At 51.2% G+C, this 25,053-nt stretch overlaps 11 protein-coding genes across 11 annotated transcripts; 9 read left to right on the top strand and 2 right to left on the bottom strand.

Moving 5' to 3' along the window:
• Positions 1-1,990: 1,990 nt before the first annotated feature.
• N7443_003709 (Thioredoxin) lies at positions 1,991-3,214 on the top strand (the record flags this gene model as incomplete). Its single annotated transcript, XM_056883765.1, has 1 exon — positions 1,991-3,214. One exon carries the CDS (start codon positions 1,991-1,993, stop codon positions 3,212-3,214), a length of 1,224 nt encoding a protein of 407 aa, XP_056742043.1.
• A 987-nt stretch (positions 3,215-4,201) lies between these two features.
• On the top strand, positions 4,202-5,479 carry N7443_003710 (uncharacterized protein; the record flags this gene model as incomplete). Its single annotated transcript, XM_056883766.1, has 4 exons — positions 4,202-4,564; positions 4,661-4,811; positions 5,004-5,072; positions 5,133-5,479. 4 exons carry the CDS (start codon positions 4,202-4,204, stop codon positions 5,477-5,479), a joined length of 930 nt encoding a protein of 309 aa, XP_056742044.1.
• Positions 5,480-6,381: 902 nt separating this feature from the next.
• Positions 6,382-7,912, bottom strand: met2 (homoserine O-acetyltransferase; the record flags this gene model as incomplete). The annotated part of the gene is made up of 2 exons (XM_056883767.1): positions 6,382-7,823; positions 7,876-7,912. The coding sequence occupies 2 exons, from the start codon at positions 7,910-7,912 to the stop codon at positions 6,382-6,384; spliced, it is 1,479 nt and encodes a 492-aa protein (XP_056742045.1).
• A 233-nt stretch (positions 7,913-8,145) lies between these two features.
• N7443_003712 (60S ribosomal protein eL30) lies at positions 8,146-8,678 on the top strand (the record flags this gene model as incomplete). The annotated part of the gene is made up of 3 exons (XM_056883768.1): positions 8,146-8,212; positions 8,262-8,416; positions 8,586-8,678. 3 exons carry the CDS (start codon positions 8,146-8,148, stop codon positions 8,676-8,678), a joined length of 315 nt encoding a protein of 104 aa, XP_056742046.1.
• Positions 8,679-9,203: 525 nt separating this feature from the next.
• On the top strand, positions 9,204-11,711 carry aguA (alpha-glucuronidase; the record flags this gene model as incomplete). Its single annotated transcript, XM_056883769.1, has 1 exon — positions 9,204-11,711. One exon carries the CDS (start codon positions 9,204-9,206, stop codon positions 11,709-11,711), a length of 2,508 nt encoding a protein of 835 aa, XP_056742047.1.
• Positions 11,712-12,160: 449 nt separating this feature from the next.
• On the top strand, positions 12,161-13,891 carry N7443_003714 (SAP domain protein; the record flags this gene model as incomplete). The annotated part of the gene is made up of 1 exon (XM_056883770.1): positions 12,161-13,891. The coding sequence occupies one exon, from the start codon at positions 12,161-12,163 to the stop codon at positions 13,889-13,891; it is 1,731 nt and encodes a 576-aa protein (XP_056742048.1).
• Positions 13,892-14,341: 450 nt separating this feature from the next.
• Positions 14,342-16,183, top strand: N7443_003715 (OSTA/TMEM184 family protein; the record flags this gene model as incomplete). Its single annotated transcript, XM_056883771.1, has 6 exons — positions 14,342-14,384; positions 14,443-14,593; positions 14,662-14,965; positions 15,024-15,149; positions 15,209-15,358; positions 15,416-16,183. 6 exons carry the CDS (start codon positions 14,342-14,344, stop codon positions 16,181-16,183), a joined length of 1,542 nt encoding a protein of 513 aa, XP_056742049.1.
• A 537-nt stretch (positions 16,184-16,720) lies between these two features.
• Positions 16,721-17,963, bottom strand: N7443_003716 (COP9 signalosome complex subunit 6; the record flags this gene model as incomplete). The annotated part of the gene is made up of 2 exons (XM_056883772.1): positions 16,721-17,646; positions 17,696-17,963. 2 exons carry the CDS (start codon positions 17,961-17,963, stop codon positions 16,721-16,723), a joined length of 1,194 nt encoding a protein of 397 aa, XP_056742050.1.
• Positions 17,964-18,109: 146 nt separating this feature from the next.
• N7443_003717 (uncharacterized protein) lies at positions 18,110-20,062 on the top strand (the record flags this gene model as incomplete). Its single annotated transcript, XM_056883773.1, has 1 exon — positions 18,110-20,062. One exon carries the CDS (start codon positions 18,110-18,112, stop codon positions 20,060-20,062), a length of 1,953 nt encoding a protein of 650 aa, XP_056742051.1.
• Positions 20,063-21,556: 1,494 nt separating this feature from the next.
• On the top strand, positions 21,557-22,475 carry N7443_003718 (DNA-directed RNA polymerase III subunit C31; the record flags this gene model as incomplete). The annotated part of the gene is made up of 3 exons (XM_056883774.1): positions 21,557-21,658; positions 21,759-22,011; positions 22,102-22,475. The coding sequence occupies 3 exons, from the start codon at positions 21,557-21,559 to the stop codon at positions 22,473-22,475; spliced, it is 729 nt and encodes a 242-aa protein (XP_056742052.1).
• A 370-nt stretch (positions 22,476-22,845) lies between these two features.
• tah18 (NAPDH-dependent diflavin reductase) lies at positions 22,846-24,942 on the top strand (the record flags this gene model as incomplete). Its single annotated transcript, XM_056883775.1, has 4 exons — positions 22,846-22,998; positions 23,064-23,239; positions 23,288-23,386; positions 23,448-24,942. The coding sequence occupies 4 exons, from the start codon at positions 22,846-22,848 to the stop codon at positions 24,940-24,942; spliced, it is 1,923 nt and encodes a 640-aa protein (XP_056742053.1).
• Between the last annotated feature and the right edge of the window lie 111 nt (positions 24,943-25,053).

A 25,053-nucleotide genomic window follows, 5' to 3' on the forward strand; every position in this document is an offset into this window, starting at 1 on the left:
TGTGGCGTCGACCATACGGGAGGTTATTATAGACCGGGGTGCGGATATGTGAAATGAATGCACCACCCCAGCTGAAAGATGGGTGGCGTTTCGGCTGGCGAGTTGCGGTTTTGATGGTGGCGTTGGGAAAGGACCATTCATGGAGAGGCTACAGGGGCCCATTTAGCCGACGCGCCCGTGGATAGGCTGACGACCTTGCTTGTTTTTAGGTGGTGTATCACTAGCCGATTGTTATTATTTGCAGGAGCAGTGCAGGTAACCCTGGGACGTGGAGACGATTTGGATTACTTGGCTCGGCTGCGATTCCTATCTAAGGTCGGCCTCCTATGGTGATTTATCTATTTTCTAGAATAATGTGCACGGAGGATGATTAGTGGTGGTCCGTTGAACCTTCGGTGAAAGTTTCACGTTTCGAGTCCATGGGGACGGGGAAAAAGAAGACCCCCGGTGAATAAGCGAACTCAGCAAATCTTTAGGTGGTGGCATTATTCCAGTCGTCGTTACCCGTCAATTGCGAGCACTGAGCGTGACTACGTAATGCCTTCTAGTTTCTAGGATTAGGATTAGGATGTGTTCATTTATGTTTTTGGCGGGGATAATATAGGATAATACCTGGAAGGGTTATTTGTTGTTTTCATCCTATACATCCGCTAGATCATGACTCACCTCAGGGCTGGCCCGGCCCGGAAAAAGGGTTCTATGAAGCGCGCGGGAGGTCCGAGGGCGGTGTTTTGACCGATCCGCTCTTTCAAAGAGGCGTCACCCGCTATGACCAGCTATACCCATCCAAGTTGCTTATTTGTACGAAGGTATAGAGGGCGTTCTGTTGGAGCGTTGTGGGTGGGCCTCGCTATCCGAAATAAAGTCTCTTAAATTATTCACGGGAGCAATTATAATCCACCATGACCCTTGGGCACCGAAACGCCCGAGTCAAAAGGCGTCACTAGTGTCGGGGATATGTGGATACGGTCGGTGATCGCCTAGAAAGAGGGCAACAGGTCACGGTCACAGTTCCCAATGATCAACGACCACGGTTTCTTTATCGCAAATAAGAGAGCCAAGAAGCTACGGGCTCTAGCACGAGCCCAATCGGTAGCTAGCCTCGGGGGAAAAGGGGGCCCGTTCGAAGCGACCGACGGTGAACCCATACTAGCAGAGTCTAGGCGGGTCGGCGGTGCTTTGTTCGTTGATCTCCAGCTGCATTGGGTGCTGGTTATCGCCCCAGTGTGCCAACTGTGGGGGGAAAGAAGTCCTTGGGTTCGGGTTGATTATTTTGATATCCTGACTACCCTGGCTCCATTTCAGGTCCATCGCAGCCCTAATGGTATTTCCTGGACAATCTTGAGCAAATCTAGCCAATTCCGGGCCTCGGATCCACTCATGACGAGGATTAGCGCCCTTCTTTATCGTATCCATTAACGCATTTCCCCTCGCTCCGCATGCGCTCTAATCTGGGCCCTGGCCCCCGGTCCCATGAGGCTGACCCTTGAAAAAGGTCCCTACGTCCTCTTCTTTCTTTATTTATCGGTTTGAGCCCTGAGAGCATTTTACAGCGTTCTTTGCTTCGATCGGCGTTCATAACATCAACATCTGCACCATCCCTCGTTTGCCCCCCCCGCATACCAGCCCCGTCGCACGGCCAACGTTTCTCTGCTTTTTTTTTTTTGTCTACCGGTGGCAGGAATCTATTCTACCTTGCTCCGTTGCTCTGGAAGCGCCTCTTATTCAATCTTTTCGCCACATTCATCCTATTCTTGGACGTGACGTGTGCAGCCCGCTTTTGCAGGTCATTTCGATCGCATACTCTTGAGACTACAAGATCCCTGGCTCCCAGCTCTCAAATCTATTGCAAGAACCTCGATCACCTCATCGGATTGACCTAGTCGAATATCCTTAAACAAACCCGCCATCAAACCTGGTGGATACCCTGCTATCCACATACACGACGCTCCTCCCGAACTACGATAAGCTTTCTGAAAAAACTACCAAGATGCGCCAACGATTCACCTTTTCTCGCGGTAGCCAGGGACGACACCGCGCTTCTACCATCAATTCGTCCGGTGCTATAAGTACACCTAGCAGCCGCCCTCGCTCATCTACTACCCCCGTCTCTTCCAACACTACGGAGATTGCGTGGCACAACACAGACAACAGTCGATACTACCATTTCACCGATGAGCCCGGATACTTTTGTCCCTCGTCACCTATCATCAGCCGCCAGGATATCGCAGAAGACCTAGAAGATGAGATTACACACACTTGCACAATGCTTGTTCACGATATCGACCAAGGACTACCAATATTGCCTTCTCTCAACACAGCACTGCGTACAAGCAATGGCAGTGATGGCATGGTCCGAGCTTCATATGAAACGCATCCTGAATTCCAGGACCAAATGACCCATGTTTCGCCTCGAATGACAACCGCAAAGGAATTCGCCGCATGCAAGCCTATGCATGACTCGGGTGTTGCTTTCAGCGCCCAGTCATCAAGACGTGGCCAACACGGCCGAGACAGCTTGTCAGCCACTAGGGCTTCAGCTGGAGCGGGGAGATTCTACGGACGACGATCTCCACCCGAAGAGCCTTGCGAAAGGGGTCGCCAGCGTGGACGAAGCTTTGCCACAGATGCCACCTCCTTGTGCTCTCGATCTCGATCCCGCACTTCCAGCTTCGACATGTTCCCCTATAGTCCTCCCCAATCCACCGCATTATGGTCCCACAATATCAGAAAGGATATCGCACCCTCAGCCAACCTCTTCTCCGAGCCGGAATCCCTCCTCGGCGCAGAGGGAATGGCCTGGCTCCGCGCTAACGACGATATGCACCGTCTTGGCGACAGAAACAGCCCATGCCAAAGCGACGAGCACGCCGGCCTTACACCCTTCCTTCTTTCGGGTCCCGGCCCACGCCGTTTCTACAGCACCCGCCAACTACCATCGGCAAAGGCCCTGGGCCCGCGCGAATCGTCCTGCGAGCTCCACAGCGGCCTTTCCGTACGCAGTCTCCCCTTTGACAGCGATCTCCACAATCCCCATTCAACGCAAGCGTACAAGGCACAAACCTACTCGCTAGTCATCACGCCCGACGCAAACGGACCGGCCCGCCACAAACGTAAGAAGGCATCCCAACTCTTCAAAAAGTTAGCTGGAATAGGCATGCGGCGCAAAGAGGAACCCGTCGAATTCAGGAGGCCCATGGTTGCTGCTGCGTGATAAGATTGCCCACCCCTTTACGATACCATGTCAAACCTAAACATTCTTGTTTCTCATGTCTTGAATAGATCTTGTATATACCCTATTAGCTTTACATTCACTTCCAATGATTGGTCACTTTCTTCTCTATAGTTTGATACTGTGCGTAGATCATTGAAGTTAGGATTGCGTTAATGTCTCACGTTGTGGAACATGCATCTTATAGTTGGTGGGACTCGGGCCGGCGCAGAGGGCATCCCTTGCGTGGCTGATGGCACCTGGGTGTTGAGGGGATGGCACGAGGGGGTTTGTTTCTATTGCGACCCAATAAAGTCTATTGGTTTTGGAAGGGGTTAATGTTTCAGATAGAGCCCAATTAATACGGTACGATAGTCAGTCTTGGGGCTTCTCAAGAAATATTGGTCTGGGGTAGAAGAAGTCTCCTTTTCTATTCACATTGCTATACGTATTCACCTCCAAGGTTTCATTGAGCGAGATTAGCAGAAGTGAGCCCGAAGATGTCCCTTTGAGTCTATGGTGCCTAGTGGAAAGCGCCAAAAAAATAGCATTATGTGTAGATACTGCATCCAATCGAACGAAGACTATGCACGTTCGACGATGCATCTACTCTTGGAGAACTAAACAATCCATATGTAACCTTTTGCAATTGATCATATATTACCTTAGGAAACAAAACTCTCTATTCGTATAGTGAAAACACTGGAACTAGCAGCAACCGGATATGATGATATCATTTCCTAAAATACAAGTTCGGATCGCGGATGCGCAAGGTGGATCCACCTCGGCCTGATCAGTGTTGTCGGGACTGCCGAGGACTGCTGCCGGGCACTATACCGTCACTCTTTTTCACATCCAAAGTGAGGCTGATCATAAACCCATGCTGTCTCTCATCAACCTCTTAGCCTGGACCTGAATTATAACCAGCCCACACAGCGTCGTACTTTCCGTCCCAAACGATCGATCAAGACTTGCTTCAACCTCCGCTCCATGGCTTCTAACTCGACCGTAGATCCTCCGGTCATTGCCATTCTCGGTGCTACTGGTACACAAGGTCAGGGTGTGGTGGCGGCTTTACTCAGGTGTACAGAAACACCTTTTTCCGTTCTAGCCTTGACACGTGACATTGCATCGGAAGCTACGCAGCGTCTTCAAGCTCGATATCAAGGAGACAATAGGCTTAAATTCGGCTTTGCAAATGCCTACGACTTTGAGTCGTTGTTGACGGCATTCAAGGATGCCTACGGAGTTTTTGCTGTCACCAATACCCGGTTATCGGGAGAGACCATCGAGAGCGAGGAGGATATGCGGCATGAAGTGACGGCCGGTCAAAACATATATCGAGCTGCAAAGGTACTTTCTACTCTCTCGTTCTTGTGACCTCTTAATTGCAAGTTTTGGAGGATGTTAGTATCCCGCTAATCTCACATTGGCCTGATCTTCTATAAGGCATGCGGAATCAAGCATTTCGTCATGAGCAGCCTTCCGAGTATCAGCATTGCCAGTAGTGGTAAATTCCAGAAAGTCTTCCATTTTGATCAGAAACACGAAATTGAAGAAATGGCGCGCGAGGAGCTTCCTGCCACCTTTGTGTATCCTGGTATGCAGTGCTTATTTGGAAATTGAGGGGGCACCAAGCCAGCTAACCAACTCAAGGCTTATTCTACTCAAATCTCAATTGGCCGCAGTACAGTATACAAGAAGGTTAGCTCGCATGAAACCCTTTAAAAAGGAGAGAAAAAAGAAAAACTTTTTACTAACGCGAGGAAAGATGGTGTCATACATTTAACAGCTCCTCTCTCGGCTGACAAGAAGGTTGACTGGGTAGACCCCTGCTATGATATTGGAGTCTTTGTCGCCAGTACGTGATTCTTAAATGAGAGCAACCAGTTCAACATGCTAACAAAGAATAATCTAACAGAAATTTTCCATCTCGGTCCCCAAAAAACGGCTTCAAAAACCTACCCAGTTGTCGGGACTAAAACTTCCATCCGGCAAATGGCAGACATATTGGAGATCAATATCTCCAAGCGAGTCATTGTGACCCCATCGACAGTTGAGCAGTGGGGAGCCTGCATCTCAGCCAAGGCAGGTCCAGGTTATCGGCAAGATATTGAGCAAATGATGGAATGGATCAATGTTGCCCCGGACGATAAGGTGTGTTTTGGTACGGTCAGTACGGAAAACGATCACTCCCTCTCAGAACTTGGCGTGCGAGCGAGTTCTTTCCAAGAGTGGATTGAACGGTATAATTGGCAAGGGCCTTGACCTACGAAGTCGCAAGTACTTGTTTGGAAGATTCAGCGAGACCTAGTTGAGATCCACAATTTGATGCCATTATTTCATTGCCCATGGAATTGTAGTCTTAATTTCCTAAGGCGGACCTGGAGTACGACTAAGAATTGCTCGGATGCTTCCGCCAATGTCCAATCCAACATGGCGTCTACCGCGCTGGCAGGTTTGCTGGCACTGGTGAACGACGCAGCAATTCTCGGGCCCCTCCAATGAACTTTTGCTCGAGAGGATAAGGACATAGCAATGTCCAATTCCAGGTTCCGCGAAGAAGTGTCCCCCTTCATGAATCGGCTAAATCTCTCTAGGACGCCGAGAGGTTCTAGGGTGTGGGGTATACAAATGACTCGAACAGTGCAGATGCACCAGTCTGGTTAATTTTCCTAATCTCCACCATACCTACAGAACGATCTCTACTAGGATGATGCGCTATAGTGTTACCAAAACAGGGCCCTACAGCCCAATGTCTATTTTCTATGTTAAGAAGTGAAAGCGACACGTTGTCGCAGCACGATACCCGGAGTTTCACCGGGTAGCGGCCTCATGAATGACCCATCAACCCCCGGAGTGAAATGTCTCCTGGAGAAAAAGTGACCCCGAGGGTGGGTCTGATGGAGAGCAGTTGGATGCTTCTTGTGCAGTCATCTCGACATGGATTAGGTCCAGTGAGATTCGAGAGAGGCAGTTGGATGCTCATCTCCCTGACTAGCGAAACGGATAAAAGAACGGCAACCTCTACTTCCCCTGTGCGCCATGGCCTCCACCAGGACGTGAATCTATGCTGAACTCAGCTGGGTGGGATTCCACGTCTGGGACGGGGGGTCATGGGATGGCGGCAGAATGACCTGCGCCGGAATGCACTAGTTTTGGCTGGGAGTTTACCACGCGGTAATATCCTCAACCTCAGCCTCACCGAAGGTGCTGCTCTTGGTTAGCTTGTTGACGCTAGCCAGAGCTGCGGCGCCCTCCGCACTAGTGTGAGCCATGATGTCGGGCAGAACCTCATGGAAGAACTCCACAATGTGGCGGTTGACCTGCTCAAATTGCAGGAGGAAGGCGTCGTGGCCCTCGGGACTGTCGATACGCTTGAGACGCGAGTCGGGAATACCGGCGGCGACTTCCTGCTGTTCGGCAAAGGTGAAGAGGCCGTCGGACTCAATACCTAGAACCAAGGCGGGCTGCTCAATTTGGGAAAGGGCATCGCGGACGGGATCCTCCACGTCCTGGCTGGTACGGTTTCGAGACACGTCGTGAGTATCAAGCTTGCGGGTCATGGCAATATAGCAGTTGGCGTCAAATCGGTTGACAAACTTCTCTCCCTGGTATCGAAGGTACGACTGAGCGGAGAAGTAGGTCGGGGGACGTGGGCGACCAGTAAGGTTGGTCGGGGCTGGGCTCGGGGCCGACAAGATCTTGGTGCCAGAGAACTGTGGGTCCATATATTGGACATCCGACTGCGGGGCAGGGGTAGGGGAGTTTTGTCTGCTCTCCGAGCGAGACGAGAGGTGACCATCGTTGTGGATGGCCCAGTGCTCATTAGGAGGAGTAGGAACCTTCTCGGCGCCATTAATGCTTTGCCGCTTGCTAGGGTCTGGCACATTCCGGCCAAAGCGCGACTCGAAGGAGTTGCGGCTGCGGTAGGTGAGCAACGCCGACATGCGGGCTGCTCCGAGACCAGTCGACGGCGGGTCATTGAAGGGATAGTACCCATCATCATACTTGGGGTCACTGTATATGCTCTGTCTCTGTGCCTCACCCCAGCTAATGCACCAGGCAGAGTGGCGAGCGGAGGTTGCAATTGGCACGATGGCACGCACGTAGTCCTTTCCAAAGAATGCATATTCGAGAGTGAGCATACCACCCATGGAGCCACCGACAACTGCAGCGATCTGCTTGACACCGAGGTCGTCCAGAACCATCTTGTGAATGTTCACGTCATCACGAACAGTGGTGAGAGGGAACTCGGGACCATAGTAACCATTTTCAGGCTTATTGTCCTTATATGTGACCGCACTCGCACTGCCGTACGGACTTCCCAGACTGTTGAGGCAGACCACGAAGAATCGAGACACATCGAAGGCCTGACCGGGACCTCCAAGAAGGGGACCCCACCAATCCGCGACATCCGCACTGCCACTGAGGGCGTGACAGATCACCAAGACATTATCGCCATTGGGCGACAAAACACCACGGGTGGTGTAGGCAACGGGGACGTCGTACAATGTGTCACCAGACTCAAGGGTGAAAGAAGGAATGATCGCAATCGATTGATCCTCAATCAAGCGGGCATATGGGTTCTCCGGCTGCGCATCGACTCTCTCTACGGGATTTAGTAGCCGTCTTGGTTAATTGGGGTAAGGGGATAGACTGACGGAGTCGTGCAGTGGATATACTGCTTTGAGTAGCCATTTTGATAACGGATGAATATTTGAAGAAGACAAGAACAGGAAGGAAAGGAGAAGAAATATTCTCCCACCAAATGAGTCAGGGCCCCGCGGTCCCGCAATTCGTCAGAGGGTCCGGGCGGTGAACCCACATTTGGTGGCTGATTTTTCACACCCGAATTTCCCTTTTGATTCTTCAAACTTACCCAACCTCATCTTCAATCCCTTTCTTTTCAATCTCCCTCCAATACCGTCACAATGGCCAAGACCAAGTCCTCCGACAACATCTCTTCCCGCCTTGCCCTCGTCATGAAGTCCGGCAAGGGTTAGTCCCGCCTTATCCCGCACAATCGATCCTCGCTAATTCCATGCAGTCACCATGGGTAACAAGTCCACCATGAAGACCCTCCGCTCCGGCAAGGCCAAACTCGTCCTCATCTCCGCCAACTGCCCTCCTCTGCGCAAGTCCGAGCTTGAGTATTACGCCATGCTTGCCAAGACCCCCGTTCACCACTTCAACGGCAACAACGTACGTTCACCCCGCCTAAGTCGACTCTCATCCGTGAGATGTTGCAGCTGCCTGCCAGCTTTGCTACTCAGAGAAGAAGGCGGGAAAGTCCACTTCGGAGAGTGAAGTTGCTCAGCGATGGGATCTCGTCAAGAGATCCCGGAGAGCGAATGAACTAATACTGGTATAGATTGAACTTGGTACCGCCTGCGGTAAGCTCTTCCGCTGCTCTGTCATGGCCGTCCTGGATTCTGGTGACTCCGACATCCTGAGCCAGGAGTAAACGTATTATACCCACTTGTGGTTTAGAAGAATGCCCATAAGTGTTCAGTACATACTGCAATACATGGAATTTGATGATTTATGACTTGGATCTTGCTGTTGCACGGCTATACACAAAATGAGGGGCTGGGACCATCTGGGCGAAAACAACAATGATAGCCCGCCTTTGGAAAAAAGAAGTTCATAGAAATAGGCTAATAAATCACGCAATATTCTTCTCAATATTATTTCGTCACATTTCCTTTTAGTATCACGCCATGCCTTGTTTGCCCTGGTAAAAGAGATACATGAACCCCCACGCCAATGTTTGCGGGGAAACCTGGGTATCCACCCCTTACACTCTGCATCTCAACCCAGCCACTATAGCCTGAAATTGTCGGGAAATCCTCGGTCCAAACTAACGTTCACTGCTTTAGCCTGAATTCTCCGGGAAATGCATCATCCTATGTGCGAGTCTGTATAAGAGGCTCCAGGGTACGCTCCCGGTTTGCCGATTGTTTAAGGTTGTAGCGGTCTGATCTGCACCATGCGCGTTCTTTTCTTTCTCGCCTCTTTGGGCATCGTTGCCGCTGAGAATGGCTTGGACGGTTGGCTGCGATATGCATCATTATCGTGTACTGGTCAATGCCGTTCGAGGCTCCCTACCAACATTGTCGTCCTCAATGCGACCGAGACGAGCCCCATATACATCGCAGGCTCAGAGCTACAGATAGGGTTGAAGAGCATATATGGTTCCCCCGCTGAAATCACCTGGGGCAAATGCAAGGCATCCTCATCCGTTGTGGTAGGTACCGTGGAGCAATACCGTGAAACATGCGGAAGTTTGAGTGGAATCCCTGAACTGGAAGAGGACGGATTTTGGCTTAGCACCCAGGGTGACAAGGTCCGAATCCTTGGTTCCAACGATAGAGGCGCTCTCTATGGTGCTTTTGAGTATCTGTCGATGCTGGCACAAGGGAATTTCTCCGCAGTCGCGTACGCCTCGAACCCTTCTGCTCCAATCCGATGGGTCAATCAATGGGACAACATGGATGGAAGCATCGAGCGAGGCTACGGTGGTCCATCGATCTTCTTCAAGGACGGAGCTATCGTCGAAGATCTCTCTCGTGTTAAGCAGTACGGGCGTCTTCTGGCTTCTGTTCGGATCAATGCCGTGGTCATCAACAACGTTAATGCCAATGCTACTCTCCTGACGCCTGAGAACCTCAAAGGACTGGGTCGAATTGCCGATGTCTTCCGTCCATATGGAGTGAAGATTGGAATCTCGCTCAACTTTGCGTCTCCTGAAACTCTCGGTGGCCTCAACACCTACGATCCTCTTGATACATCCGTTATCGACTGGTGGTCAAGCATTACGGAGCAACTCTATCAAAACGTTCCCGATATGGCTGGATACCTTGTTAAGGCAGATTCCGAAGGGGAGCCTGGTCCTGCAGTGTATAATCGTACCTTGTCTCAAGGGGCGAACCTTTTCGCCAAGGCGCTACAGCCATACGGGGGCATCGTCATGTTCCGTGCGTTTGTCTACAACCAGCTCAATGAGTCAAACTGGGACGCAGATCGCGCCAAGGCTGCAGTCGACTTCTTCAAGCCTCTTGACGGGGAGTTCGAAGAGAATGTGGTCGTCCAGATTAAATTCGGCCCTATCGACTTCCAGGTCCGCGAACCTACATCGCCTCTGTTCGCAAACTTGTTCAACACAAGCTCCGCTATTGAGCTGGAGGTCACACAGGAGTACCTTGGACAACAATCCCACCTTGTTTATCTTCCCCCTCTCTGGAAGACCGTTTTGGACTTTGATCTTCGTGTTGACCACAAGCCATCATTGGTCCGTGATATCATCACAGGCAAACGCTTCAATCGAAAGCTTGGCGGATCTGCAGCCGTCGTGAACGTCGGCACCAACACGACCTGGCTCGGCAGCCACTTGTCTATGTCAAATCTCTATGGATACGGCCGCCTGGCGTGGAACGCAGCTGACGATCCCGAAGCCATCCTACAAGATTGGATTCGACTGACATTTGGCCTTGATCGCACTGTCCTCAAGACATTGACCCAACTCTCCATGGAATCCTGGCCCGCTTACGAAAACTACAGCGGTAATCTGGGCATACAGACGTTAACCGATATTCTGTACACTCACTACGGCCCCAATCCTCAATCACAGGATGGCAATGGCTGGGGCCAATGGACCCGTGCAGACTCCACGTCAATTGGAATGGACCGCACCGTCTCAAACGGAACTGGATACTCAGGTCAATATCCAGATGAGATTGCAGCTATATACGAAGACATAAGTACCACTCCAGATGACCTTCTTCTCTGGTTCCATCACGTCAATTACACTCACCGTCTCCATTCCGGCAAGACTATCATTCAGCACTTCTATGACGCGCACTACAGTGGTGCCGAATCAGCACAGAGTTTTCTTACACAATGGGAGTCGTTGAAAGGCAAGGTTGATGAAGAGCGATACAACCATATCCGCCATCGTCTCGACTACCAAACAGGTCACTCAATCGTCTGGCGTGATGCAATCAACAACTTCTACCACAATCTCTCAGGAATTCCCGATACCTCCAAGCGCGTTGGTCATCATCCATGGCGCATCGAGGCTGAGAACATGAACCTCGATGGCTATAAGGTCTACACTGTCAGTCCATTTGAGACAGCATCCGGCTCCATCGCTATCGTCACTGCTTCCAATGATACCGTGGGTACAGCTACAACCAAGGTTGACTTCCCCTCAGGGACCTACGATCTTGCTGTTAATTACTATGATCTCTACGGGGGTAAATCTCACTGGGAACTGTACTTGAACAATCATCAGATCGGTGAGTGGGCTGGGAATAGTGAGGATGTCCTTAGTCATACGCCTTCTATCTACTTGGATGGTCATTCTGCTATGCGTATCAAGTTCCGCGGTGTGATGGTCCAGAAGGGCGATGTATTGAAGATCGTTGGAAAGCCTGATGGAGTTGAACCTGCTCCGTTGGACTATGTTGCCTTCCTGCCACAGGGAGTTGTGGACTAGTGTGGTTGCTGTATATAGCTGTTATCAAAAGTGTGGACATACTCACCCACTAGACTTTTAATGTTAACTCTAAGCTCCACGGTACGCGACGGCAGCGTTGTGCACGTAATTATGTAAATCTACGCAGCAAGGAAGACAAGAACACGTAATGAAACGGGAGATACCTCAGCTTGGCTGAGCATCTTACTTCGGTGGTCAGTATATGATGGAGCACGGATCAAACGTAGTTTGACACTATCGCCGAGAAGTGATGGCCAATTCCAGGGTTATGCAATCTTTATATTTGCTTTAGTGGATGTAAGAAGCTTAAGCTCCGATACTCATGCTAGCCGGATTTGGCATAGCGCCTACATCATCGGCGCGCATTCCGGCGCGTCCCCGGATTCATTCAATCCCTGCAATTACAACTTCTCCCAAATTGAGCTCTGCTCAACCTATGTCCATGCAAGATGGCTGATTACTCCTCTTTGAAGGTCGCCGACCTGAAGGCGGAGCTTAAAAAGCGCGGCATCCCCCAGACTGGGCTTCGCCTTAAACAGCACTTCATTGACAAGCTGGTTGAAGAGGACGCCAAAGGCCAAACAGGCGATGCTGCTCCCGAAGCTGAAGCCGCCGAGCCCGAAGCCGCCGAGTCTGAGACTAAAAAGCCCGAAGCGCCGCCAGAACCCACAGATGCTGCTCCCCAGGCGCAAGAGCCGCCAACCGAAGAGCCACAATCCGAAGAACCTAAGCAGCCAGAAGCGCCGGTGACAGAAGAGACCGAGCCTTCACAAGCTATTCCTACACCTGATACCACCCACGAAGAAACGAAAAAACCCTCCCCGCCCGCGCCAGAGCAAGCAACGGACAATGGAGAGCCTGCAGGATTTGAGAACCCAATGCCAGCTGCCCCCACTGAGCCATCCGTGGAAGTGGCCAAAGAACCGGCCGAAACCGATTCAGTTGAACAAGCATCCGGCATCGCCGATCAAATCGATCGGGCAGATTTCGCGATCTCTTCGGAGAAAGCCCGACTCTCGGCGTCTCTGATCTCGGAGGCAAACACAGGGCTATCTACACCACTTCCAATCGAAGAGGCTCTGGAGGATAAGCGAAAGCGAAAGCGCCGCAGTCAGAGCCCCGTTCCGACACCACAGGCGATTGCGAACAAGAAGGCTCGAGCCAAGGATGAAAGTTCCCGATCTGCCTCTCTAGACGACGCACGTTCTGTTCCCGGAGAGGAAAGCACGAGTGCGCAAGAATCGCCAGAGGTACAGAAAAAAGAGGCTCCAGTTCCGGCGAAAGATGCCCGTTTCAGGGGTCTATTTGCTCCCACTGAGCCAGACCATTCTCCCGCTAAGGACGTTATTATGGAAGAGGCCGATGTGGAACCTGCACGGCATCCTGCAACCGCGTCTCTCTACATTGACGGGCTGATGCGTCCTCTCCAGCCTCCAGCATTGCGCAATCATCTCATTAGCATCGCGTCCCCTTCTGGCGCATCTCCCAACCCAGACGTCGTTCAACAATTCTTCCTCGACTCCATCAAAACGCACTGCTTTGTCCAGTTCAGTGACATTGCAGCAGCAGCACGGGTGCGCTTGGCACTTCACGGAAGGAAGTGGCCAGATGAGCGGAACCGCAAGAACCTCTGGGTGGATTTCATCCCCGACCAAAAGGTTCAAGAATGGATTCGCACAGAAGAGGCATCGCGGGACCGAGCCGGTCCCCCAGTGCGCTGGGAAGTTGCCTACGAGACAACCGACGATGCGACAACGGCCACCCTGACTGAAGCTGGAGCTAACCGCTCGGCTCCCTCGCGACCTCGCGAGCCTGGCTTCAACCGTACACCGCCACTAGGACCACGCGGCAGCCATGGTCAGGTCGAGCGTGCTTCCAACGCCCCACCTCCGGCAAGACCCGGACAGGGCTTCAAGCCTTTGGACGAACTTTTCAAATCGACCACTGCCAAACCTAAGCTCTACTACCTCCCCGTTCCCCGCCCGATTGCTGACAAGCGTTTGGACCAATTTGACGAACTACTACGGAAAGGAGAATTCCCGCGCCGTGGTGGAGACGAGACGCGCCGGATCACGTTCGAAGACGATGACTACTTTGTCGATGTTGGTCCGGAGTATGGAGCAGCGGCTATGCAGAGACGTCAGGACCGTGGTGGACGAGGGCGCGGTCGTCGACCCTAAATTAGTGAATACTGCATAACTTGAGAAGAAAAGAAAAGCAATGCCAAGAGATGAGGCGTCCTAGGCAGATAAATGTATCATAGCTAAGACTCACACTAACATCTAACATAGCCCCCCAAATGTACGAGTTGGTTTCCGTTCCTGGAGCCAAACTTCCAGGCCCAAAAAAAAAACTGGAGCCAGAAACAAAAATAGACGGTTCCAAGCCCCGACGATCACCTTTGGAAATTTGTTCAATCTATTCCCTTTGTCAATTTCTGACACGAGTGGCTTGGTAATGACACGAGCCACATCGTTTCTCCCTTTTAATTTCCGCGTTCTTCATTGTTGATGGTGGCGGCGCCTCCCTGATCGCGGATAAGAGATAAACGGGGAAAAAAGACCCTCCGCTTACTCTGTACCTTTCTTCCCCTTTCAACACTCCCCGCAAACTACCACCTCCCAGCCAGAATGGGCTGGACCGTGTGCAATGCTACCGCAGAGCATCAAACGAGTGCGCTTTTGCCGAGACATCCCCCGCACCTCCCCTGGACCTTGCTGACTTGCGACAGTCTCGGAAACGGATCTCTGGGATGGCGGCATTACCTTCCACTCTCTTAGCTTGATCGTCGGCGGCGTATGTGCCCTCCTTGCCTGCGCCGTCTCCATATTCCTGATTATGTGCCATGCGACACATTATAGCAAGCCCATGCACCAGCGCCAGTGAGTTCGGTTCAATGTTGTCATCGGACGCGGAAACCTCGCTAACGGGAATGATTCCCTGCGCGCAGCATTATTCGCATTCTGTTTATGGTCCCCGTTTACTCCATCGTCGCCTGGCTCAGTATCCTCTTCTACAATGATTCCGTTTATTTCGAGGTCATCGGCGACTGCTACGAAGCCTTCTGTATCTCCGCCTTCTTCTCCCTGATGTGCCACTACATTGCCCCCGACCTGCATAGTCAGAAGGACTATTTCCGTGGGATTCAGCCTAAAGCATGGCTGTGGCCCTTGAGTTGGTTCCAGAGCTGGAAGTGTTGTTTCGGACACCGCGGGGCGTGGAGAAACCCGCGCAGTGGGTTGACATGGTTTAACGTGAGAGAATGCGTACATTGGGTTGTTGAACAGGGGAGCTAACCATGTGTTTATGCAGATCATTTGGGCTGGTGTCTTCCAATACTGCGTCATGCGGGTTTTGATGACCGTCGTCTCGGTCATCACACAAGCTACTGGTACCTATTGCGAAGAGTCGCTAAGCCCAGCCTTCGCGCATATTTGGGTATGTCCTCTATCTTGTCTTGTTCAACCCGGCCAGTCAATTAACAATCGGAACTGCAGGTCCTCGCCATCGAGTCTGTCTGCGTCTCAATCGCCATGTACTGTCTGATCCAGTTCTACGTCCAAATCAACAAGGACATCGCGGAGTACCATCCCTTTACAAAAATTCTATCCATTAAGCTGGTTATCTTCTTGTCTTTCTGGCAATCCGTATGTCTCACAATGTTGCCAGTTTTGGGTGCCTACTAACCATTTCTGTTTCTTCAGACATTCATCAATCTACTCATCTCTAGTGGAGCAGTGAACGCAACCAAGAAGCTTGCTATCCAGGATCTAAAGTACGCTTTGCCAGAGTTGATGATTAACATCGAAATGTTCATTTTCTCTATCATGCACCTGTGGGCCTTCTCCTGGAAGCCTTATGCCATTGCCAACGCCAATCAGGGCGAAGTGACCGACTTTTTCGGCAACGGCAAAGCCACCTATGAAGGTGGCCGCTACGGTATGAGAGCCCTGGTTGATGCAATGAATCCTCTTGATCTCTTAAAGGCAGTTGGTCGGAGTGTGCGTTGGCTCGCCGTTGGACGCAAGCACCGTATGGAGGATCCCAGCTACCAGGCACACCACGAGAGCATTGGCCTTGAGCCCCCGGAGGCTGGAGTCGTAACAAATGCAACGGCCTACACAGGTGCTGCCGCTGTGCCTGGTGCCCGAACAACTCGTTACGGCGCAGACGAGGAGGGCGAGATTCTCCTCGCCAACGCGCAGTCTAACCCCGAGGCTGCACACCTGGGCACTTCTCCATATGCATCCGACTCTGACACTTACATGCATGAGCATGAGAATCCTGGCCGCTTCTACAATAACAACAACGCTTCCTCCTACGACGAATTCGACCACGGCAACCCGTACCTTGCCCACCATGACGCACAACACCCCTACCCAGCCGATGGTCCCCTCCGCGAAGCAGTCCCTATGCCAATGCCAGATCCATACCGGCCTCCACCGCCTTATCCCGATGATCACCACTCATGATAATGCATGATTTAGTCACGACAGTTTTTCGATAATGTCGGGCTGATTTCCATTCCATATTCATGATTTCCCTAACGATCCGGGATTCGGGGTACAGACGGTATCCTCGTTCCCATTCTATGGTACCCACGAGCAGTTGAAATCTTCCGGCTTTATAATCTCCTTTCTCTCGTCTGTTTGGATATGAATACCCATTGTTTTCGTCGTTGGCACTTGACGCTTTGATGCCACCTCCACTTAAATGCTGTGCACTTTACTTCCCTGCACAGCATATCATTTCTTGTATAGAACTACCTTACGAATGAATTTTTTGATCAACACGTCAACTTTCCTGAATCGGAAGATACTCAATTCAGTCACACGGGAGTAAAGTGAAAATGCAAAGATAGATTCGTAATCTCGTTTAAAAATCTTATCTCATGAAATATGAAGGCAGGCTCGTAACGCCGATGATAGTAGTAAAGCAACCCAAACCTTCCCAGGTTTGTTTTCGTAAACACGATTTATCCTCTATCTCAGGGATTGGAGGCACCTCCACTAAGAATATGCGCTCTCCCCAGTAGGAGGCATGGCGTGGGCATATAACTCGTCATCCATCCGCCGTTCCGCAAGAGCGGGGCCTCGGCGCGTATTGTTAGCGTGGCGTGCGCTCTGGATGATATGCGACTTGCGGCCTAGTTCGCGCATGGACTTGACGTTCTGACCTATCTGGCCGAGCAGGGATACTAGGAGAACGTCGTTGCTTTGGGATAGAACTTCGGAGTTGAAGGCGCTTTGTTCATGGGGGGAGAGGATTGAGAGGTGGGAGATGAGAGAGTTGATATTGCGGAGGATGGTGTGCGATAGCTGTGGCAAGAATGGGTCCTTTGAGTCACTGGATTCTGTGGCTGAGATGCTAGAGACGTAGGATTTGATGAGCGAGATGCGGGATTCGAGAGTGCGGATGGCGTTCAGGCGGGTGTTGAGGTTCGCGATTAGTTCTTCCTCCTCCTGTGAGAGCACAGCTTGCGAGCTCTGTTCACCGTCCGTGTTATTATTATCGCCACTCTGCTTAGATCCAATTGCGGCAGTGCCAGGAGTGATGGCCTCAGTCCGAGTGGCAGTTCCAGATCCCTTGGCAATAGTGTCGACACCGATCATCTCCGCCTCGCCGGTCTCCACGGAATATGGCAGCTCACGGAACCGTATATTCATCCTCTTTTCCTCGCCATCTATTTGCATGTCCTTGCCCGCATCTGCAGCGTTCTCGCCTTCCAGGACGCTCTCGTAGACGGTCAACGGAAGCTTGGCTCCCTGTCTATTTTGGAGCTGTGAGGGGTGGAAGGCTAGAAAGACCGCTGACTCGTTGTAGTCCTGGAGAAGCTGCTGGTGAATAGGGAGGTGGGCGGCATCTGGTCCAGATGGAGGCGCAGTTGACCACCATCCGACGATATCGAGAAGAGGATCTTTGTGTACATCCTTGACTGTATATCGGTCAGCTCGGATAGTTTGCGGTGGGGAGGGTCTACTGACACTGCTTCACACGCTCTTCGAACCAAGATGCGGGCAGTAGGACCTTTCCATCGGATTCAGTTGTAATAGGGCACTCGAATGCGTGCTCTAGAGTTATCTCTCGCCCGTTCTGTTGACCTAGCAGAGCCCCAATGATGGGGTCTCGCTGCTGCCGAGCGGCATGACGAGTGATGTGGTCGGATATGGTGAGAAGCACAAGTGGGTGCAACTGAATGTGCAGACCCGAGTCCGAGGACTTCTGCGAAATGAGAGACTGCGCCGGATCCATAATTGTATCTGCTCAAATGTAGGTTGAAGCGCGAAGTGGAGGCGGCGGTGATGCGGTAATGCGTTTGTCGTGTTTGGCGTGTTTGCGTCTTAGAGAGCTTTCCCCGCCGAATCTCACTTTCTCCAACTTTCTTGTATCAGTACGCCATGGCTATCCCGTCCGCTTTCGATGCGCTGAAATCGCATCTTATCAAGGTCCAGGAGGACCCGTCAACTTCCTTGGACGTCACCCTCATAGATCGGTTGAAGCTCCAGCTTGTTGAATCCACCAACCCTGTTGTCCCCGCCACGCTCTTATCGCAGATATCAGCTCTGTTGCCATCGCTGCAAGAGGACCCTGAGCCACTCACTACTCTCGCCATTAAGGCTACAACCTACTTCAGCTTCACAGACCTTCGCGCCGTTGAACCTCCGATTAATCTCGTTGCTGGCTTCAAAGCTCCATCCCCACCTATCAACCTTCTTGCTCTGTCATTGCTGGCCAAGGCAGGCCAGGCTTCCAGTGATGCAGCCATTGTCGCGGGGGATCCGGGACTGGTCGCTTCCCTCGTGGAGCTGTGGCTGTCTACCTCTTCGACGGCAGTTGCACAGGCGGCTTTCGATGCGCTGTGGGCTTTGCTAGATGTTGACTTGGCTAGTCCCCTCGAAAAAGGCGAGTACGAACAAACAAGTGAAGATGGACATGCTGGGCAAGGTCTCATGTGGAGGAGGCTGTTTACAGACAAAGATGTCTATGGAGTCCTGTTTGCTTTGTGTAGTCTCCAGAAAGATGCACCAGGCGAATTGTCCAAGCGCGAACGGACGGTGGCCCAAGGAAGACTGATGGGATTTCTGGTGAAAGCAGGCCGCTTACGCTGGGATATCATTTCTAAATCGCACGTGTCTGAGATTGAGATGAAGTATCAAAGCAAGAGTCTCCTGCATTTCGCCGCCTGCCAAATGATCGACCAGAGTGATGTGTTGATGCACATGACGCTTCTAGGTTTCTTCCGAGATCTGTTGGAAATTGACGCACCTGGCCTTGCTGCCCGAAGCTATGTGCAATCTACATCGACCTTCTCATCTCCTGCTCTCGACTTCCTCATCTCGGAGAAGCTGCATTCGAACGTACTTGAATACTATCTCAATGAGTCCAAGCTCGACTCCGTGGACCTTGTTTACCTCTCTGGTCCAATCATGGCTTATATGGCAAAGTATGCCGAGTCTTATCCCAACCACTTCCTCCAGAATTCTCCTACCGTTCTTGAGGGAATTATCTCGCGCATCTCGCGTGCAGTTGCTATTCCCTCAATCCAATGGGCACATGGAGAGGTTCCCACTGGGCACCTGGCAATTTTGGCTTCCCTACCACGCGTCCTCCTTGTTGAAGCTGGCAAGAATGGATCAAACCCCCTCTTGAGCATCCCCACAACCCCCCCGAATGAAGAAGCCCTAAATGCCCTGGGTCGGGTTTTCCATGGACCAGCACGGACACATGTCTCAGATTCCATGGACCTGGATAGTTCTGGCCAAACCCCAACAGATTGGCATCATGAAGCCGCAGCAGCACGCATGCTCTACTTCCAATATCTTAATAACCACCCTACCTTCTGGACTGACGTTGTTGCCGCCGCAGATCTCCTAGCGATGAAGGAGGTCGCTTTGGCGGCGCTGAACTTCATCAGGGCCATTGTTATGGCAAAGTGGCAGCCGTTGCCCCCAGCTTCGCATGTTTCTCGCACACCATCTCGGTTCCAGCTGCCATCGGAAGAGAGCTTGGGTCAATTTTCTCCGGCTATGAATGGCCTGCTCCCTCTTTCTGGACCATGGGCTGTTCTCACCCCACCGGCTCTTACAACTCTCCTGCCTTATCTGTTCAAACCGCCCCGGTCATACTCGGAATTTGTAAGTGGTGGTGCAGGCGATACCCAGAGCATTGTCTGGAAGGTAGCCACTGCGAAACATGATGTTCTTGAGCTTCTCAGTCATCGACTTCAGCAAATCGGGGGCCAGATGGAAGGGCTTGAGGACATTTTGCGAACTCTGCAGCAGCGGGTCGATGAGGGCCCTTGGGGACCTGTGCAGCCAAGGAATGCCGAGATCGAGACGGTTGGACTTTAATAAGAAAAAAAAAAGTAACTGTCTTCTAGTTTCTCCAGTGATGCATACTCCCTATCACGTCTGTTGGTTTTAGCCTTTTAGCTCTTCATGGAATGCCTCATACATCCACAGACTGAAAATTCTTCCAAAGCATGCATAGCACTGATTTAGTCACGAAAGTGAGATAACTTCTTCATACCGTATTTTTCGTCACGTCCCTCTCGCTACATATCAGAGGGTGCGGTCAATTAAACAGTAATTCGTTTCACCACATCGTCCTACCACTGAGTCATTGACCCAATCACCCTCACCGAAGTGATATCCAGGCTATTGCTACATTATATACATATCCGATAAATGTCCAAGTCCATATCGGAGCCACTAAATATGCTCTAGCAAAGAAAGAATCAAGGTCTTTCTTCTCCTTTCGCCTCATCTAACCGTTGAGCAAGCACTTGACAAGGCCAGTCGCCTTCCAGGTTCAATCTTTCAGATCGTTTAAACCCTTGAGACTCATAATATTGGATCAATTTGCCGTCGCCACCTGCATAGCAATCCACCCGTAGTAAGGAGACTCCAGCCCCGTTGGCAAGATGACGTGCATGCTCCAAAAGGCGTTTGCCAATCTTTTTGCCGGTCCATTGTCGATCCGTGACTAATAATCGCACGTAAAGCTCAGGCTCAGAGACAGATGGCACATAAGGCATCCTCTCTCCAACAGCAAGCGCTCCTATAATAACCCCCGGAGTTTCTCCGTTTACACTTAGAGGGTTTATATCGGAATGTCGATCTTGGCCTAGTATAGGCGTATCATCAGCAACCTTGATAGCGAGCCAAAGTCCATGACCGGTTGTTGCAAATTCTCTGAGTCGTTCGGCGCGTTGTGGATTCTCAGAAAACGGTGCTACCCCCCACTGCCCAATTCTATCACGCGATACTAGCCATTTGACTGCGGTATCTAGGAGATGGATGACTGCCGGAACGTCGTCTACTGTTCCCCGCACGATGGCTATATCGTCGAATCCATCATGAATCGTGCTTTGAAAACTTTTAGTATCTGTGAATAGCCTTTCGCTTTTGTTCCTCATTTGATACTGGTCCCTTTCTACCTCAGAGGTAGATTGGCGCTTCAGACAATAACACTTACTTTGATGCCATTTATCCAAGCAATTTCGATTTGAAGAGAGATGGTTGTTATGGTCGGTCAGAATGCGGACGCCTAGTGACCCCTCAAGTAAGCGGAACCATTATTCGAGTGCGTACGTAATAGCCAAGAATTATCGATCGTATCCATCTTAGTACAACGCGGAACTTGAGTCATAACATAGTACGATTACAGTAGTCTGTGCACCCATAGATCGGCTCTTATCTAGCGCGGGGAGTCCAAAGTCATGTGACCCATGAAGGCGGTGAATAACGGTATTTTCTTGAATTGATGCATTTTGCTCCGCGGACCATTGACTATGGCGCCGTGCACCGTTCCGACGTGAATAATACAGTTCTTGTCATTTCAGAATGTCCCGCTTCGGAAAGGGAAAGCGCGGGCCCGGTGCAGAGTTCACATGGGATGCTGACCCCGGCGGCGAGCCCGACACAGCGCCCACTCCCCTCTACCCTGTACGTTTTTTGGTCTTCAGCTCTTCCAGTCCCCGCCCACCATGCTTGCTATGAATTTGGAATCATGAGTGCTTATTCGCGTCAATTTGTGCGTTCACAGGCATATGTTGTTCCCTACGCACGAAAAATCACCAGCAAAGAGCAGGCCGAGGTAGACAAGAGCCGGCGGCTGCGTGAGCTCTTCCACGAGGGACCTTATTATTCTGTGGTTGATGCCTCGGCCTCGAGTGCGAAAAAGGGCAGTGCTGCTCGCGCCAACTTTGACCCGTTCACCGGCATGCCATCTTATTCTGGACGGTACCAGAAGAAACACAGAACTATTCCCCGGATCTCTGGCATTGGTCGCGACTATGGTGAGTCTCTAAGACTACCCACGCATACTACACTTGCGGTTATCTTGGTTTCAAAGCTCCGGTTACTAATTACGTATTTGACATGAGCAGAAACTCGATTCTTCCCTCGTGAGCTTTGGCAGATTATCCAGCCAAACTTCCGGCCCGATGCCTCATTGGACGGCTACCAGGCCCAGAGCAACGCCGTCAGCAACAAACGTGGATTCGAAGATGAGGAGGACGAGGAGGAAGCCGCAGCCAAACGACGAGCCACTGGCGGTAATGAGGACGATGGTGACGACGACCAGAATGAGGGAGAATTGCTCGATGGCGACGAAGACGCGATAGAATCCATTGCAGATGATGACTTCCAGGATGATGAAGACGACATGGGCGGTGACTACGATGCCGAAAAGTACTTCGATGACGGCGGCGATGACTACGGAGACGATGATGGTGGTGGTGGAGACGAGGAAGCCTACTGAGGCGCTGATCCAAGATACCCTTTTTATTTTTTTGCTAAATGCGCTTTTATGCGCGTCCACATCTGTTACAGCCTCATGGATAAGTTTCAATATGATCTGCATGGGAACCCCCCATGGCGTTTGTCTTATGCTTCGGAAGTCTTACATCCCAACGTAAACTGGGTAAACATCGGAAGACACTACAAACACAGTGTATAATTTCACATTTATAAAGCTAGTAATTCAAATTCAAATTCATATGAATCATATCTTCTATACACCCAGGCGAGACCGATCTGGATGACGTCAGCCAGCGAGATCGGCCCCGCGGACAACGGCAGTTTTAGATGTGGAGGGGTATCGGGCATTCGCGACTCACCAAATCCTCAACATGGACACGCAGAGTCCCGGTCAAACAAGGTCGGCTCTCATCTTGTATGGGACCGAGACAGGCAATGCGCAGGAAGTGGCCGAGGAATTGGGCGCCTTGGCTGAGCGTCTGCGGTTCGCGACGCATGTTTCCGAGTTGAATCAGTCGAGGCCGGTTAGTTGCAATTGACCACGAATTTCATCCCTTCGGGCTCTCGACTGACATTTCTTGACTCCTAGGAGCTTCTCTCTTCGTATACGGTTACCATATTCGTTGTATCGACTACCGGACAAGGTGATTTGCCGGCAAATGCGCGGTCGTTTTGGAAGTCGCTTCTGCTCAAGAAGCTGCCGGCAACATATTTGAATGGAGTTCACTTTGCAACATTTGGGCTGGGAGATAGCTCGTACCCCAAGTATGTCTATACAAATGTATGTTTATGGTCTATGCTTACCGGGGACAGGTTCAACTGGGCAGCGCGCAAGCTTTACAAGCGGTTGCTGCAGCTCGGCGCAAACGATATTTACCCGATGGGAGAGGCTGATCAGCAGCACCCAGAGGGGTAAGTCATCTTGTATCCTAATACTGTTGGGGACAATATCTAACAATTCTAAATGAGATAGACTTGAAGGCACTTTTATACCTTGGATGACCGACTTCCGAAAGCATTTGCTGGATATTCACCCTCTTCTTCCGGGTCAGCATCCAATCCCGGACGATGTACAGTTGCCACCAAAATGGATTTTGCAATTGAAAGATGGCGAGACATTCGTCCCAAGACCAAAACCCGAGTCGTCAACAGGCAATATAGCTGAGACGGATGAATATTCTGGCTTGAGCAATTTGGACTGTGATCTCAGACCACTACCTGATACCCTGAATGCGACTCTCGTCCAAAACCAGCGTATTACACCACAAAATCATTGGCAGGATGTACGACGGATCTCTTTGAAAGTTCCAGACTCCTTGTCTTACAATCCCGGAGACATGATCGCCATCACGCCCAAAACCTCCCCAGGTGATGTGCAAATACTCCTTGATTTAATGGGCTGGAATAAGCAAGCCGATGTACCCATTACCCTTGTTCCAACTGGAAGCACACCTGCGCCTTCTCCCATACCCGGCCTCGACTCCTATCCGAACCTGACCCTACGCTCTCTCTTCATAGACTATCTCGACATCAAGGCCATTCCTCGCAGATCATTCTTTTCAACGATTGCACACTACACAAACGATGAGATGCATAAAGAGCGACTTCACGAGTTCACAAACCCCGAATATCTAGATGAACTGTGGGATTACACGTCGCGCCCACGACGAAGCATTCTCGAGGTGCTGCATGAGTTTGACTCTGTCAAAATTTCCTGGCAGCACGCACTCTCCGTTTTCCCCGTCATTCGGGCACGGCAATTCAGCATAGCTAGTGGCGGAGAGCGCAAGCGGACACCTGATGGTAATACCCAGTTCGAGTTACTCATCGCCATCGTCAAGTACCAAACGGTCATCAAACGGATCCGCGAGGGCGTCTGCACCAAGTATCTATCTATTCTTCGCCCAGGCAGCACGCTTCAAGTCCAACTCCAACCGGGTGGACTCAATTCTTCAGTGCAACAACTCACTGGACCCACTGTTCTGATCGGACCCGGCACAGGAATTGCACCTTTACGTTCTATGCTCTGGGAAAAGGCAGCCCTGGTCCAAGCCTTCCGCGAGCAGAACCCCGGCGTCGAACCCCCCATCGGACCTACCGTGTTACTCTACGGTGGTCGAAACCGCACAGCAGATTTCTTCTACGAAGAAGATTGGGACCATTTGAGTAAACTCATCCCGCTGCAGGTGCTCACTGCCTTCTCACGTGACCAGCAACAGAAGGTCTACGTACAAGACACCATTCGCCAAAACTTCAAGTTGTTCTTCCGTCTTCTTCATGACATGCGGGGGTCTGTCTATATTTGTGGGTCTTCGGGGCGTATGCCTCAAGCTGTGCGGGAAGCTCTTATTGAAGCTTTTGCGAATGGTGGGACGCCGGAGTCGGGGCAGTCATATAACCGGTTGCAGGCGGAGGAGTATTTGATTGGAATGGAGAAGATCGGGAGGTATAAGCAAGAGACATGGTGAGTTTGTAAAAGTAAGCTGAAACAAACAACATGTCCATTTCGGTTCACATCAAGATGTTCTTCCGCACTTGATTTGCATGTGCTTCCGACGGAAGAGCTATACATACATAGT

The sequence above is a fragment of the Penicillium atrosanguineum genome (assembly GCF_028827265.1).
Source record: "Penicillium atrosanguineum strain IBT 20685 chromosome Unknown utg000003l_segment0_segment0, whole genome shotgun sequence".
NCBI lineage: Eukaryota > Fungi > Ascomycota > Eurotiomycetes > Eurotiales > Aspergillaceae > Penicillium > Penicillium atrosanguineum.